Source organism: Lontra canadensis, unplaced genomic scaffold (genome assembly GCF_010015895.1).
Source record: "Lontra canadensis isolate GAN:19392208 unplaced genomic scaffold, GSC_riverotter_1.0 scaffold174, whole genome shotgun sequence".
Classification (NCBI taxonomy): Eukaryota; Metazoa; Chordata; class Mammalia; order Carnivora; family Mustelidae; genus Lontra; species Lontra canadensis.
The window spans coordinates 131,634-148,231 of NW_022631168.1; the positions used below are offsets into that span (position 1 = coordinate 131,634).

The 16,598-nt window shown below is 46.4% G+C and overlaps 1 protein-coding gene across 5 annotated transcripts in view; it reads right to left on the minus strand.

Annotated features, from left to right (window-relative positions):
• Window positions 1-16,598, minus strand: part of HAUS7 (HAUS augmin like complex subunit 7) — a 28,463-nt gene that overhangs the window by 3,240 nt on the left and 8,625 nt on the right. For 4 of the 5 annotated variants that reach the window (XM_032846292.1, XM_032846290.1, XM_032846293.1 and 1 more), the window contains 5 exons: window positions 4,161-4,252; window positions 3,622-3,780; window positions 3,412-3,508; window positions 2,655-2,879; window positions 1,517-1,631 (listed from right to left, as the gene is read on the minus strand). In XM_032846292.1, the coding sequence (XP_032702183.1) occupies window positions 1,517-1,631; window positions 2,655-2,879; window positions 3,412-3,508; window positions 3,622-3,780; window positions 4,161-4,252 (688 nt within the window). Of the gene's footprint in view, window positions 1-1,516; window positions 1,632-2,654; window positions 2,880-3,411; window positions 3,509-3,621; window positions 3,781-4,160; window positions 4,253-6,806; window positions 6,846-16,598 lie in introns of all 5 variants that reach the window. The other variant, XM_032846291.1, reaches the window with a different exon arrangement.

Genomic DNA, 16,598 nt, shown 5'->3' on the forward strand with positions numbered 1-16,598 from the left:
AGACGTCACCACCGTCCGGTTAGGACGGCAGCTAGCTGTCAACGGGAAAAGACACGTGGGGCTTCCTAGGGTGCTAGCATGTTCTAGTTCTTGACCTGGGTCATGGTTATACAAGTATTCACTTTAAAATCACTTGAATTGGAATAAAGGGGGTTGGCCAGAGCGCAGGGAAAATACCCAACTATATCCCATTCCTATTCTACTCCCTCTGAATTGAGGTTCCTCACTAAGCACTATTTTTCTTATAAAAAAGAGCTTTTCTGAATGCATATTTCCATAATAAAACAGTAAATTTACTCAGAAGAAAAGTTTAATTGAAACTAAATGCAGATCCTATCCGCCACATCCAATAACAGAAATGTCAGAAGAATCCGATCTGGCACAGAGGCCGCAGTTAGCCAACAGGGACGGGCCTCACCACCACGACACCAGGAGCCCCATCCTCAGGGAATGGTCGATGATGGGAACACACTTTATGTCTCAACATGTTTCCTGCATCCTTTGGCAAGCTTGCCAGGGGGAGGGGTGCATTACCCGTGTTCACTAGGAGTATCTGAAATGAGTAACACCGCCTCTGATTCCAACACAGCGTCCACATCCTGGCTCGCTCCCCACAGGGGTTCTTCTACATGTCTGTCCTTTAGACAGGGGAGATCGGCCTGCAGCTTCCCTTTGACATTCTGTGCCGTGCAGCTCTATGTCGCCGTAACCAACCTTGGAAACAACAAACACTATCCCACCATAATCATACACCATCATTTACCAAAGCACCTCCCAACGTGAAAAGCTTGGGCTGTCTCCATTTTCTGCTATTATAAGTCTTGTAACAGCACCATATATAATAGCAAAAAGCTGAAAATGACCTATAGGCTGGATAATAGAAAATGTTAAGCAACTTATAACAAATACCTGAACAGAAGTGTGTTTGACAATTGAAAACGTTACTTCCAGAACATGGGAAAATGCTTATAACATTTTTTTAAGTTATCTCTACATCCAACGTGGGGCTTGAACTCACAACCCCAAGATCAAGAGTCACACGCTCTACTAACTAAGCCAGCCAGGCACCCCAGGAAAATGCTTATCATGTGGTCCCAGGAAAAGAACATAATATAAAAGTGTGTATGTGCTGTGATGATACTTACACAAAAAAATAAAAAAGGATGAAAGGACAAAAAATAGAGATAAATAGACCAAAATATGAATATCAACCATCTCTAGGCCACCGGGTCATGGACTGTTTTTAGTAGACCTCTGCACAGCTTGGGGTCATCCCAATTTTCCCACAACTGTTTTATTTTCTAATCTGTAGAAAGCATTTTTCCCCCAAGGGAAGAAAAACCTTATGCATCAGAAGAGTAAGAAAGTGAGGGACGGTCCCCAAATACTCCCTAAATTCTGGTGGAGCAAGAAGCAGCCGCATGTGAGGCAGGCACCAGGCCGAGGCGCACGGGGACGGTCCTGCCTCTCACCACGGAGCAGGCAGGCCCAGACCCAGCGAGTGGCAACCACATACCTAGACTCATGACAGAGTTGTTGCCGCCCCAACAGATCTGCTCGCCTTGCTGCCGCTTCGCCATCTCCACGGCTTTGGCCGAGGTGTCCGTGACCTCCATGACCACTTTCAAGAGCTGGGAGAGACAGAGAGAGGGAGGCACGTAGGCATTAAATGCTGGTGGGCTGATCTGCAGAAGCCATCTCCTGCCTCCCCCCCGGGTTCACACCGAGCATGTGCTCTTCCCCAGACCCTCAAGCACGGGTTCTTCACCCCTAAGAACAGCCCCGGGAGAGGACAGGACTGCCAGGAGCTGGAGAGTCACTGATCAGAGCTCTCCATCCTAAGTTCCTTCTTCCAGGCCCAGTGGGGATGCCACACAATTACGTGTCCCATCCCACACTAGTAGCCAAGCAAAGCCACAGGCACAGTGGGAAAAATCAATGTCCCAAGATTAACAAAAGGTGACGGCCTTCCTGATGAGAAAGGAATGTACCCTCTCTTGCCCTGCTGGCAGAGCTGCAAAGGACAGGCTGGTCAGAGCTTTGGAAGTCTGGGAGTCTTCGTGTTAAAAAACCAAGACAGTGCTTGCTTCAGCAGCACTTAAACTAAAATTGGTAAAAAACACAGCAAATAATGGCGGAAGCCCTGAGCCGACATCAGAGGGTTAGCTTGGACTCCAGGGGTCTGAAAGGTGGAACAAAAAAATGAGTAAGTAAATATTTATGTGGTCAACTCAGCATCGTGAGGCCACTTTTTCCTATGTGAGCTGGGTCAGGAGCACAGACTGGCAAACATCTGTCTGTGTGTCTGGCAGAGTTCTTGGTCATACACAAGAATGAACTAGCCATGACACATTTGGGCATCACGTGAAGACCGAGTGAGACCGATACAGCGACAGAGGGTAAGAGCTAGGACCCAGTGCGGGCAGGACAGGCCCAGGGTCTTGGCTCAGCTAACAACCCCCCGAAGTGCAGTGCGACAGACTCCCAGGGGAACATCCATGCCAGCCCTCATCCCTTCCATGCACCATGAGAAGCGCCCTCCCCACCTGCCCCAGGCCCCAGGCCGAGGCCAAAGCCCAACTGCACCAAACCCCTCCCAGCACACCCGCCAGCTGGGAGGGAGGGGAAGCACTGGAGGAAAGGGGGATTCTTACTTGGCTGCACGACGTCAGAGTCTGGTACACGGCCTGGATGATGGGGCCGCACGGGTGGAGGTAGGGGCCTGGGCGCGGGCAACACTCACCCAGCTCGTCATCATAGACTTGAAGAAAAGCCACGACGAGCTGGTGGAAGTCTGAGATGACCAGGCGCAGCTTCTGGTCCAGGGTGCTGGGGTCAGCCGCACTCACAGCAGCCCCCTGCTTGTGCTGGGCGAAGCACTGCAAAGCCAGAGGCAGAGGGACCCTTGAGGCTGCCTTGCTCGCCCCAGGGCTACCAAGTCTCTTCCCGCACCAGATACACAGGACCAAAGGCAAAAAAGAGCAAGTGGGTTTTGACCAAAGTTGCCACAGGCCTCTGCCTGTGGGGGCCACAGCCTCCTCCTTGGGAAAAGGAGGAGGCCAGGCCAAGGGCTGCTGGGAAGGCCACTTGTAAGAAAGCGCATGAAAGCCCAGACGCCAGGGCCCAGTGCATCCCCTGCAGGAGGCCAATCCTTTCCATTCTTCGGAAAGCCTTCCCACATCGGCCCGAAGTTTGCCTGCCTCTCTCCTTCCCATGGGCTGAGCACCTACAGCGTTCTAGAACCCACTGAGCCCTGTGCCTATACCACCTCAGTTCCGCCTCGTAACACATTCATGGTAAAGGCGGGCCAGCTGGGCCTGGGGAAGCGACACTCCCTGACCTGAGCCACGAAGGACCCAGTCAGGCCCTCCCACCCAAGCACCACAGCCTCCAGGAGCTGGCGCCCCTCACCTCTGCCCTGAGCATCTGCAGCGTGGCAGCACTCTCCCGCAACTTCCCGGCCAGCTCCGTCACCTTCCCCTCCTCAGGCTGCACAGAAGGGCTGGCCCTGCAGGGAGAGAGAGGGCGCATCTGGCTTGGAGCCACGCCAGGGATCAGAGCACCCGCAGGCCACATGTGCAAGGGCTGGTCTCAGGTGATGGAACCAAGTGGGACACATACCTCGGCCAGTCAGTGCTCTGCTGGTCAAGGAGTGGCTGCATATCCAGGGGCCACAGGTCACACTCTGGGCTCAGGAGTTTCTGCAGGCAGGGACCGGAGAAGAGCTCCCCCAGCAGTGCCTCATTCTTCTCTCTGGTGCCCTCTAAGTGCTCCTTCACACTGCAAAGGCAGCCCCAAGGCCACGCTGTCACTGGCCAGGGCATGGCCTCCAGGGCCTGTCCGCAGACTTGCTGAGACCCCTGGCCAGAGGGCAAAAGGAGCCCGGAGACAATGTCTCCCCTAGTCCCTGACCTGCTTGGGCGGCCGGGACCGGGCCCCGGTCCTTCAAGAGCCCACCTTCCCCGGCAGGTGAGGCTGGACTCACCGCCGACCGGGTCAGCGTGTAGCTGCGCTGCCCACACGGAAGTGAAGACCCCAGCTGGAGATGCACCTGCTGCTGGGCCTAGGCACCCTGTGGGCCCCCTAGCCTCGCCAGCTCCACATAAAGCTCCAAGGGCGCCCACCAGGCCTTCCTCGGAGGGCCCATCCTGAGCCTTTACCTGGGGCAGCTGGAGTATCCGACAGTCAGGCTCTGGACGGCATCCAGCAGCTGGTTCAGGAGGTGCAACTGCTTCTGGGCGCAGGCCCGGCCCTGGGCAGGGAAGGGCGGGCGCGCTCACTAACCGGACACGCGTGGGCCCCACCCCACACCCTGCCCTGCTGGGGCCGCTGGAAAGGAGCGCTTGGGCCGGCGGCGTTTGCGACTGGCTTGGGGACTGTGGTCACTGAGCGCTCCCAGCCTCACGAAGGGCCCAGCACGCATCCCCCAGCGTGGCTTCTTGGGAGGCCTTCCCCGGCGGCCTGGCCCTCGGCTGCGTCGAGAGAGGGGACTCTGGAAGCTCATCAGCCTAAAACTGGCTCCTTGGACTGATCACTGCCTCCTGCTGCCTCGTCCTCCCAGTCTGCCCCAGTGACAGAGCCCGAGAGACACACCCGCACACAACCCTGGAGCAGAGCTGAGGTGCGGGGCACGGGACACGGCCTGGACAGGAGGCAGCCTGGGCAGAAACGCGAGAGCAGCTATCACACAGGACCCCACAAAGCCTTGACCAGCGGCCAGAGCTGGGACGTCCTGCCCGCTGCCCCCTCCTCAGCACAGCCCTGACTCTGACAGCTGCCCCCACCCTGGCCCAGTGCTCACCAGCAACGCTCTTCGTTCAGCCGCGCTCATATCTGTACTGAGATGCACACGCCAGGAAATGACCCTTTCTAAGGCTCAGTGGTTATCAGGACAGTCACAGAGCTGTGCAGCCACTGCCATTTGCTAAGTCCGGGACATCACCATCACCCCAAAAGTGCTCCTGTCCCCACCCCCCACCCCCACCCTAGTCTCCAGCACCCATGGAATCTCACGTGTGGGGGCTTTTGGGACCAGCCCCTTCACTCAGCATCGCGTTTTCAAGGTCCCTCATTATTGCTGGTTTGTCTATTCCCCAGTTAAGGGGAATTGGGGTTTTTCCCTACTTTTTGGCTCTTAAGCAATACTTCCCGCTCCGGGACAAGTTTCTGCGCGGCCCTACAGCTGACAGCGGAAGCACTGGTCACGGGGCCCCTGCGGGGCTCACCACTCGGAGGAGCCGCTGGACCACATGCCCCTGTGGCTATACCGCCTGGTGCTGCCCGTGTCTGTCTGCTCATACTCGGGGCTGTGCAGCGGGACCTCACCGTGGTTGGGTTTGCGCCCCCGATGACGGGCGGCACCTGAAAACATGCTCCTTGGCCATTTGCTGATCTTGGGAGAAACGTATTTGGAGCTTCTGCCCATTTTTGAGTCGGGTTACTTGTTTTTTTCTCACAGAGTTGTGAGAGTTCTTTGTACACCTGGATGGTAGACCCTTGCCAGATCTATGACTGACGAAGACTCTTTTCGGTCTGTGGATTTCCGCTTTCTCGATGTCCTTTGAAGCACCAAAGTGGCTCACTTTAGTGAAGTCTAACGGATCTATTTTTTTTTCTTTTTACTTGTGCCTTCAGTATCAAAATTACTTTTTAAAAATATTACGAACTCACGGATTTGAGTTCACAGAAGGGGCTCAGTCTGCTGCAGTCACTGTCCTTCACGCGTAACGCGAGTCTCGGGTATCTGCCCTGTTCTCTCATGTGACAAGGTGCTCCTGACACAACTGGTACATTTCCTGCCCCAGGCCTGTGTTACAACCGGAGTGTCATTGTTCTTGGTCTTTTAAGAGGCCAAGAAGCAAGGAAATACAAAGAGCAAGGAAATACATATATATCCACACACTGTTTTTTTAGTTAAAATACATTAAAAGCTCACCCTGATATTCCCAGCTCAAATTCCAGACTATGGGCTTTGACCAAACCTAATGATCTTATACCCGTACCCCAGATCCCAGCTTCCAATATGCTGACATACATTATTTTTTTGTTTTTATTTTGTATTCCATAAAAAGGAATGAAGTACTGATCCATGTGCAAATATCATGCTAAGTGAAGAAGCCGTTACAAAAGGCCACGTGCCGTATGACTCTGTTTATGTGAAACAGAGACAGTAGAGTGATGGGGGCCAGGGTCTGTGGGTAATAGGGAATGACGGCTTAATGGGCATGGGATCCCCTTAAGGGTGATGAAAATGTTCTGGAACTAGATAGATGTACTTAGTGCCACTGACTGCACCCTTAAAAATAGTTCAGATGGTAAATTTTATGTTATGTGTATTTCACCACAACAAAACAATGTTTTTAAAAAAGAACCCTTCAGAGCCTGCTGGGAAATCTTTTTAATGGTCAAAATGGTAAATATTGGGGTGCCTGGGTGGCTCAGTCAGGCGTCTGCCTTCAGCTCAGGTCATGGTCCTGGGATCCTTGGATCAAGCCCCACATCAGGGTCAGTGGGGAGCCTGCTTCTCCCTCTCCCCACAACTGCCCACTTGTGCTTTCCATCTCTCTCTCTAACTAAAATCTTTTTTAAAAGGTAAATACTATGCTATGTGCAATTTATCACAATGAAAAAAATCTTTAAAGATAAAAAGGAAGAGAGGGATTAGAGTTCCAGGTAAGACCGAGGGACCAGCTTCCCCCACCCAGTGAGCACCCACACCTAGGAGTGGGACAGAATGTGTGTGTTGGGTGTCTAAAGTCTTAGAAGGCCAGAGTCCAAGGTTACCACTGAGACTGGTGATGACTTACCATGTTCTCTCCTCTGGTCTCCCTGGACCTGCACTCAGCCTAGGTCAAACCCAGAAGGGAGCATAATGGTACAGAGAGCTCCAGAAAAGGAAACCCCTAACACTCAGGGAGAACAAGGGAAATCCCCGGCCTTCTCTCTCTCTGCTCTACGACCCCAGATGCCAGGCAATGTCATGGCAGGGGTGGCAGCAGCAACAAAGGTGGCAAATAACAGAAAACTGCTCTGGGAGCAGGGAACCTTCCTCTCCATTCAGTGGAGCTACGGGGGGGGGTCGGGGGAGGGGAGCGCAAACCCTTCACTGCTTCTTCCACTCTGCCCTCCCACCACGGTGTTACAGTCACAGAAGTGGCTAGTTTATGGCTGTGGGACAGCAAAGGATGGCCCTTTCCCCAGAAGCCAGATACAACCAAAGAGAAGACAGGAAGGGAAGATCTAAGGAAAGTAACCCTACAAATTTGTTTACAAATGCCTGGGCTCACGCCCACGCATGCAGGGGTAGATCTGATCTTGATGAACATCCCGAAGAATGATTACAGGGGAGAGGTCAACAGCCAGGTCCCAGGAGACCGTCGGGTGGTGTCGGGTGGTGCGCGTGCAGGACAGGGCCGAGCAGCAGCACAAAGGCTGCAGACACTGAGCTGACGCTGGCTGGAACCACAGGCCAGAGGAGGAGGCAGGACGTGCAGCTTAACCCTAAGCGGGTCACGTGCCTGCTGAAACACAAACACCCACATTCCCCGTAAAATTTAACAAGGCCCAGAGACAAAGTCATAGTCAGGAATGTCCGGGATGCAATCCACAATTATTTGGCACATGAAGACCGTGAAAATCTCAACATGCACAAGAAAAGACAATCAGCAGACACCCATCACAAGACGGTGCAGATGCTGGAATTACCTGACAAAGTTAAAGCGATCATTACAAAAATGCTCAGTACGTCACCGCGAACGCTCTTGAAACAAAAGTTAAAACAGAAAACGTCAGCAAAGAAATTTTTTTAAAAACAGGAAATATCTTTTAGAGCTGGAAAATAGAATAACTGAAATAAAAAACTCACTTGTGGCCCAAACAGCAGATTGGAAGGGACAGAGGCGAGAGTCAGTGAACTTGAAAATAGATTAACAGAAACTATCCATTGTGAGCAACAAGGAAAAAAACACCAAAAAAAATTAAGAGCCTCATGGACATGTGGTACAATAATAAAAGGTCTAACACGTGTGTCACAGAAGTCCCAAAAGGAGGGGAGAAAAACATGTGGGCTGAAAAAATATTTGAAGGGATGATGGCTGAAAACTTCCCAAATTCAGAAAAAGACACAAACTTACAGATCTGAGAAGCTGAGTGATTCCAAATAGGACAAACCCGAAGAAATATTCCCACAAACACATAATCAAATTGCTGAAAACTAATGACAAAGAAAAAAGTTTTAAAGCAACAGGAGAAAATCAACGCATGACCCATAGGGGCAAAACTATCCAAATGACTGCAGATTTCTCATCGGAACCTATGGAGAAAGAACTGTCAACACAAAATTCCGTATTCAGTAAATACATCCACCAAGAACGAAGGGGAACTGGACAGACTCAAATAAGTGAACGCTGAGAGAACTTGGACCCAGCAGACCACTTCCAAAAGAATTGCTAAAGGTCGTCCTTCAGAAAGAAGTGAAATGATACCGGAAAGAAACTTGGAACATCACAAAAGAAGGAAGAATAAAGGACAAAACCTCACAATCAGCTCAGCAGATGCAGAGAAAGCATTTACAAAATTCAACACCCTTTCAGGATACAAACACTAACAAACAGGAAGAGAAGGGAGCACCCTCCACCTGATAAAGGGGTAACATCACACTCAGTGGTGATCGAATGCTTTCCTCCTCAAATCACGAACAGGACAAGGATGCCCACTCTTGCCACTTCCATTCAACACCGCCCTGGAGGTGTTATCCAGAGCAATTAGGCAAGAAAAAAGAAATTTAAAACATGCAAATTCAAAAGGCCGGGATAAAACGATCTCTATTTGCAGATGACACAACCTTATGTATAGAAAACCTTAAGGGATCCACTAGAAAGATCACAGGAACTAGTACACAAGTTTAGCAACCCGGCAGGATACAAGAGCAATATGCAAATGTTAACTGTATTTCCACACGCTAGCAAACAGTAACACAAAAATAAAATTGAGAAAACAATTCCAGGGCAAGCGGTAAGACGACAAAGGAGTAGGGTGACTGGAACACAGCTAGATAAAGACTAGATCATTCTGAACACCCATGAAATCAATCAGAAGTCTTGGAAAATATCTCGCACATCGACAAACCAGAAAAATGACCCACAGAAACTTCTCGTCACAAGCAGACCAAAGCACACCTAGGATCTAGGTTCCTATATGTATTTTATTTTATCTTACATAATTTTTAAGGTTTTTTTTTCATTTTTCTTTTTTCTTATTTCTTTTTGTATTTTTTTCCCTCCAAAATGACAAGATGGAGGAATTCACCCCAAAAGAAAGAACAGAAAGAAACGATACCCAGAGATTTAATCAATGCAGACCCAAGTAAAATGTCTGAACTAGAACTGAAGACAATTATAAGGATACTAACCAGGCTTGAAAAAAGTATAGAAGAAACTAGAGAATCCCCTACTGCAGAGATAAAAGAATTAAAATCTAGTCAGGCCAAAATTAAAAATGCTATAAACAAGATGTAGTCCCAAGCAGAGGTCATAAAAATGAGGATGAATGAGGGCATCTGGGGGGCTCAGTCATCAAGCATCTGCCTTTCAGTCAGGTCAGGATCCCAGTGTCCTGGGATCGAGCCCCACATCAAGCTCCCTGCTCGGCAGGAAGCCTGCGTCTCCCTCTGTCACTTCCCCTGTTTGCATTCCCTCTCTCACTGTCTCTCTCTCTCTCTCACTGTCTCTCTCTCTCTCTCTCTCTCTCTCTGTGTCAAATAAATAAATAAAATCTTTTTTAAAAAAAGAGGATGAATTAAGTAGAAGAGCGCATCAGTGATCTAAAAGATAAAATGATGGAAAATAATGAAGCTGAAAAGAAGAGGGAAAGAAAATTATTAGATCATGAAGGTAGACTGAGGGAACTCAGGGATCCCATAAGGCAAAATAATGTCCATATTATAGGATTTCCAGAAGATGAGGAGGAGAAAGAGGCAGGCAGCTTATTTGAACAAATTATAGCTGAGAACTTCCCTAATCTGGGAAGTTCCAGTGCAGAAGGAACAGAGAACCCCCCTCGAAATCAACAAAAATAGATCAACACCTTGACATATTATAGTGAAGCTTGCAAATTACAAGGATAAAGAGAAAATCCTGAAAGCAGCTTGGGACAAGAGGTCCTTAACCTACAAGGGTAGACACATAAGGCTGACAGCAGACCTACCACAGAGACCTGGCAGGCCAGAAAGGACTGGTATGACACATTCAATGTGCTAACTGGGAAAAATCTGCAGCCACGAATACTTTATCCAGCAAAGCTGTCATTCAGAACAGAAGGAGAGGTAAACAAGCTTCCAAGACAAACAAAAACTAAAGGAATTAGTGAACTAAACCAGCCCTGCAAGAAATATTAAAGGGGATCCTATGAGCGGAGAGAGAGCCCCAAAATAACAAAGCCCAGAAAGGAACAGAGATAATGGCCAAGAACGACGACTTTATAGGTAATACGATGGCACTAAATTCTTATCTTTCAATAATTATTCTGAATATAAATGGACTAAATGTTCCAATCAAAAGACATAAGGTGTCACAAAGGACAAAAAATAGATAAATAAAATAAGACCCACTGATACGCTGCTTACAAGAGACTCATTTTTAGACCCAAAGACACCTCCAGACTGAAAGTGAGGGGGTGGAGAACCATCTATCATGCATCAAAAAGAGTGCTGGAGTAGCAATCCTTCTATCAGACCAATGAGATTTTAAACCAGAGACTATAAAAGGAGATGAAGAAGGGCACTATATCACAATAAAGGGGTCTGCCCAAGAAGAAGATCTAACAACTGTAAATACTGATGCCCATAACGTGGGAGCAGCCAAATATGTAAACCAATTACTAACAAAATAAAAGAAACTCATTGATAATAATACCATAATAGTATTAACACTGCATCCACAACAATGGACAGATCATCTAAACAGATCAACAAGGAAACAAGGGCTTTGAATGAAACGCTCGACTGACGGACGACTTCACAGATATATTCAGAGTATTTTATCTTAAAGCAGCAGAACACACATTCTTCTCTAGTGCACATGAGACATTCTCCAGAACAGATCACATCCTGGGTCACAAATCAGGTCTCAACTGGTACAAAAAGACTGAGATCATACCATGCATATTTTAAGGCCGCCACAATTCTATGAAACTTGAGGCAGCCACAAGAAGAAATTTGGAAGGACCACAAATACATGGAAGTTAAAGAACAACCCACGAAAGAATGAATGCGACAACCAGGAAATTAAAGAAGAATTTTAAAAATACGTGGAAGAAATGAAAATGAAAACACGACAGTTCAGAACCTTTGGGATGCAGCACAGTGGTCCTAAGAGGGACGTACATAGCAATAGAGGCCTTCCTCAAGAGGCAAGAAAAGTCTCAAAATATACAACCTAACCTTACACCTTAAGGATCTAGAAAAAGAACAGTAAATAAAACCTAACTCAAGCAGGAGAAGAGAAATAATAAAGATTAGAGTAGAAATCAATAACATAGAAATTAAAAAAAAAAACAACCCAGAACAGATCAACAAAACTAGGAGCTGGTTTCTTGAAAGAATTAATAAGATTGATAAACCCCTGGCCAGACTTATCAAAAAGAAAAGAGAAAGGACCCAAATAAATAAAATCATGAATGAAAGAGGAGAGATCACAACCAACACTGAAGAAATGCAATTATAAGAACATATTATGAGCAACTATATGCCAACAAATTAGGCAATCTGGAAGAAACAGAGAAATTCCTAGAAACATATAAACTACCAAAACTGAAACAGGAAGAAATAGAAAATCCAAACAGACCAGCAAAGAAATTGAAGCAGTCATCAAAAATCTCCCAACAAACAGAGAGTCCAGGGCCAGAGGGCTTCCCAGGGGAATTCTACCAAACATTGGAAGAATTAATACCTATTCTTCTGAAACTGCTCCAAAAAATAGAAATGGAAGGAAAACTTCCAAGCTCATTCTATGAGGCCAGCATCACCCTGATCCCAAAACCAAAGATCCCACTAAAAAGGAGAACTAGAGACCAATAACCCTCATGAACACACATGCAAAATTTCTCCCCAAGACACTAGCCAACAGGATCCAACAGTACATCAAAAGGATTATTCACCATGACCAAGTGGGATTGATTCCTGGGCTACAGGGTGGTTTGACATCTAGAAATCAATCAGCGTGACACATGACATAATAAAAAAAAAAAAAACGACAAGAACCATATGATACTCTCAATAGATGCAGAAAAAGCATCTGACAAAATACAGCATCCCTTCCTAACCCTCCAGCATAGGAGAGAGGGAACAAACCTCCACACCATAAAGGCCATGTATGAAAGACCCACAGCGAGTATCCACCTCCATGGGGAAACACTGAGAGCTTTCCCCAAAGGTCAGGAACATACAGGGGTGCCCACTCTCACCACTGTTGTTCAACATAGCACTGGAGGTCCTAGCCTCAGCAATCAGACCACAAAAAGCAATAAAAGGCATCTGAATCAACAAAGTCAAACTTTTGCTCTTTGCAGACGACATGATACTCCATGTAGAAAAGCCAAAGGACTCCATCAAAAAAGAAACTGCTAGAACCGATACAGAAATTCAGCAAAGTCAGAGGATATAAAATCAATGCACAGAAGTCAGTTGCATTTCTTTTTTTTTTTTTAAGATTTTATTTATTTATTTATTTATTTGAACAAGAGACAGCATGAGCAGGGAGAACAGCAGGCCGGAGAGAGGGAGAGGAAGGCTCCCTGCTGTGCAGGGAGCCCGATGTGGGCTCGATCCCAAGACCCAGGGGTCATGACCTGAGCCGAAGGCACACGCTTCACCAACCGAACCCCCCAGGCAGCCTGTCAGTTGCCTTCTTATACACTAACAATGAAGCAGCAGAAAGAGAAATCAAGAACTCAATCCCATTTACAATTGCACCGAAAACCGTAAGTATCTAGTAATAAACCTAACCAAAGAAGTAAAAAATCTGTACTCTAGACACTACAGAATATTAAAGAAATTGAGGACGACACAAAGAAATGGAAAAACATTCCATGCTCATGGGTTGGAAGAACAGATATTGTTAAAATGTCTAAGCTGCCCAGAGCAATCTACTCATTAATGCAATCCCTACCAAAATACCACTAGCATTTTTCACAGAGCTGGAAAAAACAATCCTAAAATTTGTATAGAACCAGAAAAGTCCCTGAATAGCCAGAGGAATGCTGAAAAAGAAAATCAAAGCTGGAGGCATCGCAATGCCAGATTTCAAGCTCTATTACAACGATGTAATTTATCAAGACAGCATGGTACTGGCACAGAAAGAGAAACACAGATCAGTGGAACAGAGAGTCCAGAAATGGACCCTCAACTCTATGGTCAAGTAATCTTTGACAAAACGGGAAAGAACGTCCAATGGAAAAAAGACAGTCTCTTCAATAAATGGTGTGGAGAAAACTGGACAGCCACACGCAGAAGAAAGAAACTGAACCATTTTCTTACACCATACATAAAAATAAACTCAAAATGGATGAAAGACCTCAGTGTGAGACAGGAATCCATCAAAATCCTAGAGAAGAACAGAGGCAGCAACCTCTTTGACCCTGGCCACAGCAATTTCCTGCTAGACACATCATGTCTCCAAAGGCAAAGGAAACAAAAGCAAAAATGAAGTAGTGGGACTTCATCAGGATAAAAGCTTCTGCATAGCAGAGGAAACAATCAGCAAAACTAAAAGGCAACCTATGGAATGGGAGAAGATATTTGCCAATGACCTATCAGATAAAGGGCTGGTATCCAAGATCTATAAAGAGCTTATCAAACTCAACACCGAAAACCCAAATAATCCAATCAAGAAATAGGCAGGAAACATGAACAGACATTTCTCCAAAGACATACAAATGGCCAAGAGACACATGAAAAAATGTTCAACATCACTTGGCATCAGGGAAACACAGATCAAAACCACAGTGAGCTACCACCTCACACCAGTCAGAATGGCTAAAATTAACAAGTCAGGAAATGACAGATGTTCAAGAAGGATGTGGAGAAAAGGGAACCCTCTTGCACTGTTGGTGGGAATGCAAGCTGGTGCAGCCACTCTGGAAAACAGTATGGAGGTTCCTCAAGAAGTTGAAAATAGAGCTACCTTACGACCCAGCAATTGCACTACTGGGTTTTTACCCCAAAGATACAAATGTAGTGATCTGAAGGGACACGTGCACCCGAATGTTTATAGCAGCAATGTCACAATAGCCAAACGTTCATCAACAGACGAATGGATAAACATGTGGAGTGTGTATCTCTCTCTCTCTCTCTCTCTCTCTCACACACACACACACACACACACACACACACACACACAGAGGAACATTACTCAGCTATCAAAAAGAATGAAATCTTGTCATTTGCAAAGACATGGATGGAACTAGAAGGTATTATGCCAAGCGAACAAAGTCAGAGAAAGACAAATGCCATATGAATTAACTCATATGTGGAGTTTAAGAAACAAAACAGATGAACATGGGAGAAGGGAAGGAAAAGTACAATAAGATGAAAATTGACAGGGAGGCTAACCATAAGAGACGCTGAACTCTAGGAAGCAACTGAGGGTTGCTGGAGGGGAGGTCGGGGGGGATAACTGGGTGATGGACATCAAGGAGGGCACATGATATAGTGAGCACTGGGTGTTCTATGCCACTGATGAATCACTAAATTCTACCCCTGAAACTAATAATACACTGTGTGTTAACTAAATTGAATCCAAATAAAAATTTTTTAAAAAGTAAACAATCCCAATTATAAGATCATAAGGAATAAAATACTTAGGGACAAATTTAGATGTGTGCACCAGAAGCTACAAAACAGCTTTGAAAGAAATTAAGGAAAACCTAAATAAATGGAAAGACACCCCACGTTCATGGATAGGAAAACTTCATACAGTTGATGGCAACACTCCCCAAAACGATCCACAGGTTCAACACAATCTCCACCAAAATTCCAACTGGCTTTTTTGCTGAAATTGACAAGCTGATTCCAAAATTCATAAGGAAATTCAAGGGATTCCCCATAGCCAAAACAATCACTAAAAAGAGCAAAGTTGAAGGATTCACAAATTACAACTGACTATAAAGCTACAGTAATCCAGATAGCATGGCATTAGGACAGAAATAAATAATAAATAATAATAAATAATAAATAAATAATAATAATCATCATCAATGGAGCAGAATGGAGATTCCAGAAATAAACGCACACATTTACAGTTAATTGATCTTCAACAAGGATGCCAAGACAATTCAATGAGGTAAGAATGGTCTTTTCAACAAATGGTGCTAGGAAAACTAAACAGCCATGGCGAAAGAACAAAGTGGGACCCCTACCATACACCATACATAAAACTAACTCAAAATGGATCAAAGGCCTAACTGTGAGAACTAAAACGATAAAACTCTTAGAAGAAAGCACAAGTGTCAATTTTCATGACTCAGGATTTGGCAGTGGATTCTTAGACATAATGCCAAAGCACAAGCAACAAAAGAAAAAGTAAATAAACTGCGCTGCATCGAAACTAGAAAGTTTTGTGCTCCAAAGTACACATCAGGTATGGGAATGGGAGAAAAGATCTGTAAATCAAATGTCTGACATCGCTTGTATCCAGAAAATATAACAAATTCTTACAACTCAACAATGAACAACAAATAACCCAGTGAAAGAGTGGGCAAAAGAACTGAATACAGACATTTCTCTAAAGAAGATCTACAAATGGCCACATGAAAAGATGCCCAACATCATTAGTCACCAGGGAAATGCAAATCAAAACCACGAGACAGCCCTTCCCACACACCAAAATGGCTGCAATCAAAAAGACGAGCAGATGTGCGTGAGGATGTAGAGAAACTGGAAGCCTCGCACGCTGCTGGTGGGAATGTAAAACAGTGCAGTCACTTGGGGAAACAGTTTGGCACCAAGTTCCTCAAAAAGCTAAATGTATGCTTATTACATTGACCTATCGATTCCGCTCCTAGCTATACACCCAACAGAACGGAAAACACGTCTTCAGTTAAAAACGTATACAGTGACATTTGTAGCATTATTTGCACTACCCAAAATGTGAAACTAATTATTCCAAAAGCTTGACAAGACTTTAAGGGCAGAGGGGCGCCTGGGTGGCTCAGTGGGTTAAGCCTCTGCCTTTGGCCAGGTCATGATCCCAGAGTCCTGGGATCGAGCCCCGCATCGGGCTCCCTGCTCAGCAGGGAGCCTGTTTCTCCCTCTGCCTCTGCATGCCGCTGTACTTGTGCTCTCTATCTCCCTGTCAAATAAATAAAAAATTTTAAGTTTAAAATAAAAAAAAAAAAGACTTTCGGGGCAGGGGGCAAGGTTTCTCTGACTGATGTGGGCAGGGGCTTGGGCCACCTCTGTATAGAAAGCTGCGGGGAACAGCCAGAAAGGGGAAGTGCAGGGGCTTCGGACCAGGGGCCTGGGACTGAGGCCAGGCTCTGTCCTTAGGTGACCCAGAACACGCGGTTTGACACCTCCCCTGTGAAATGGGACTAGGACAAGGACC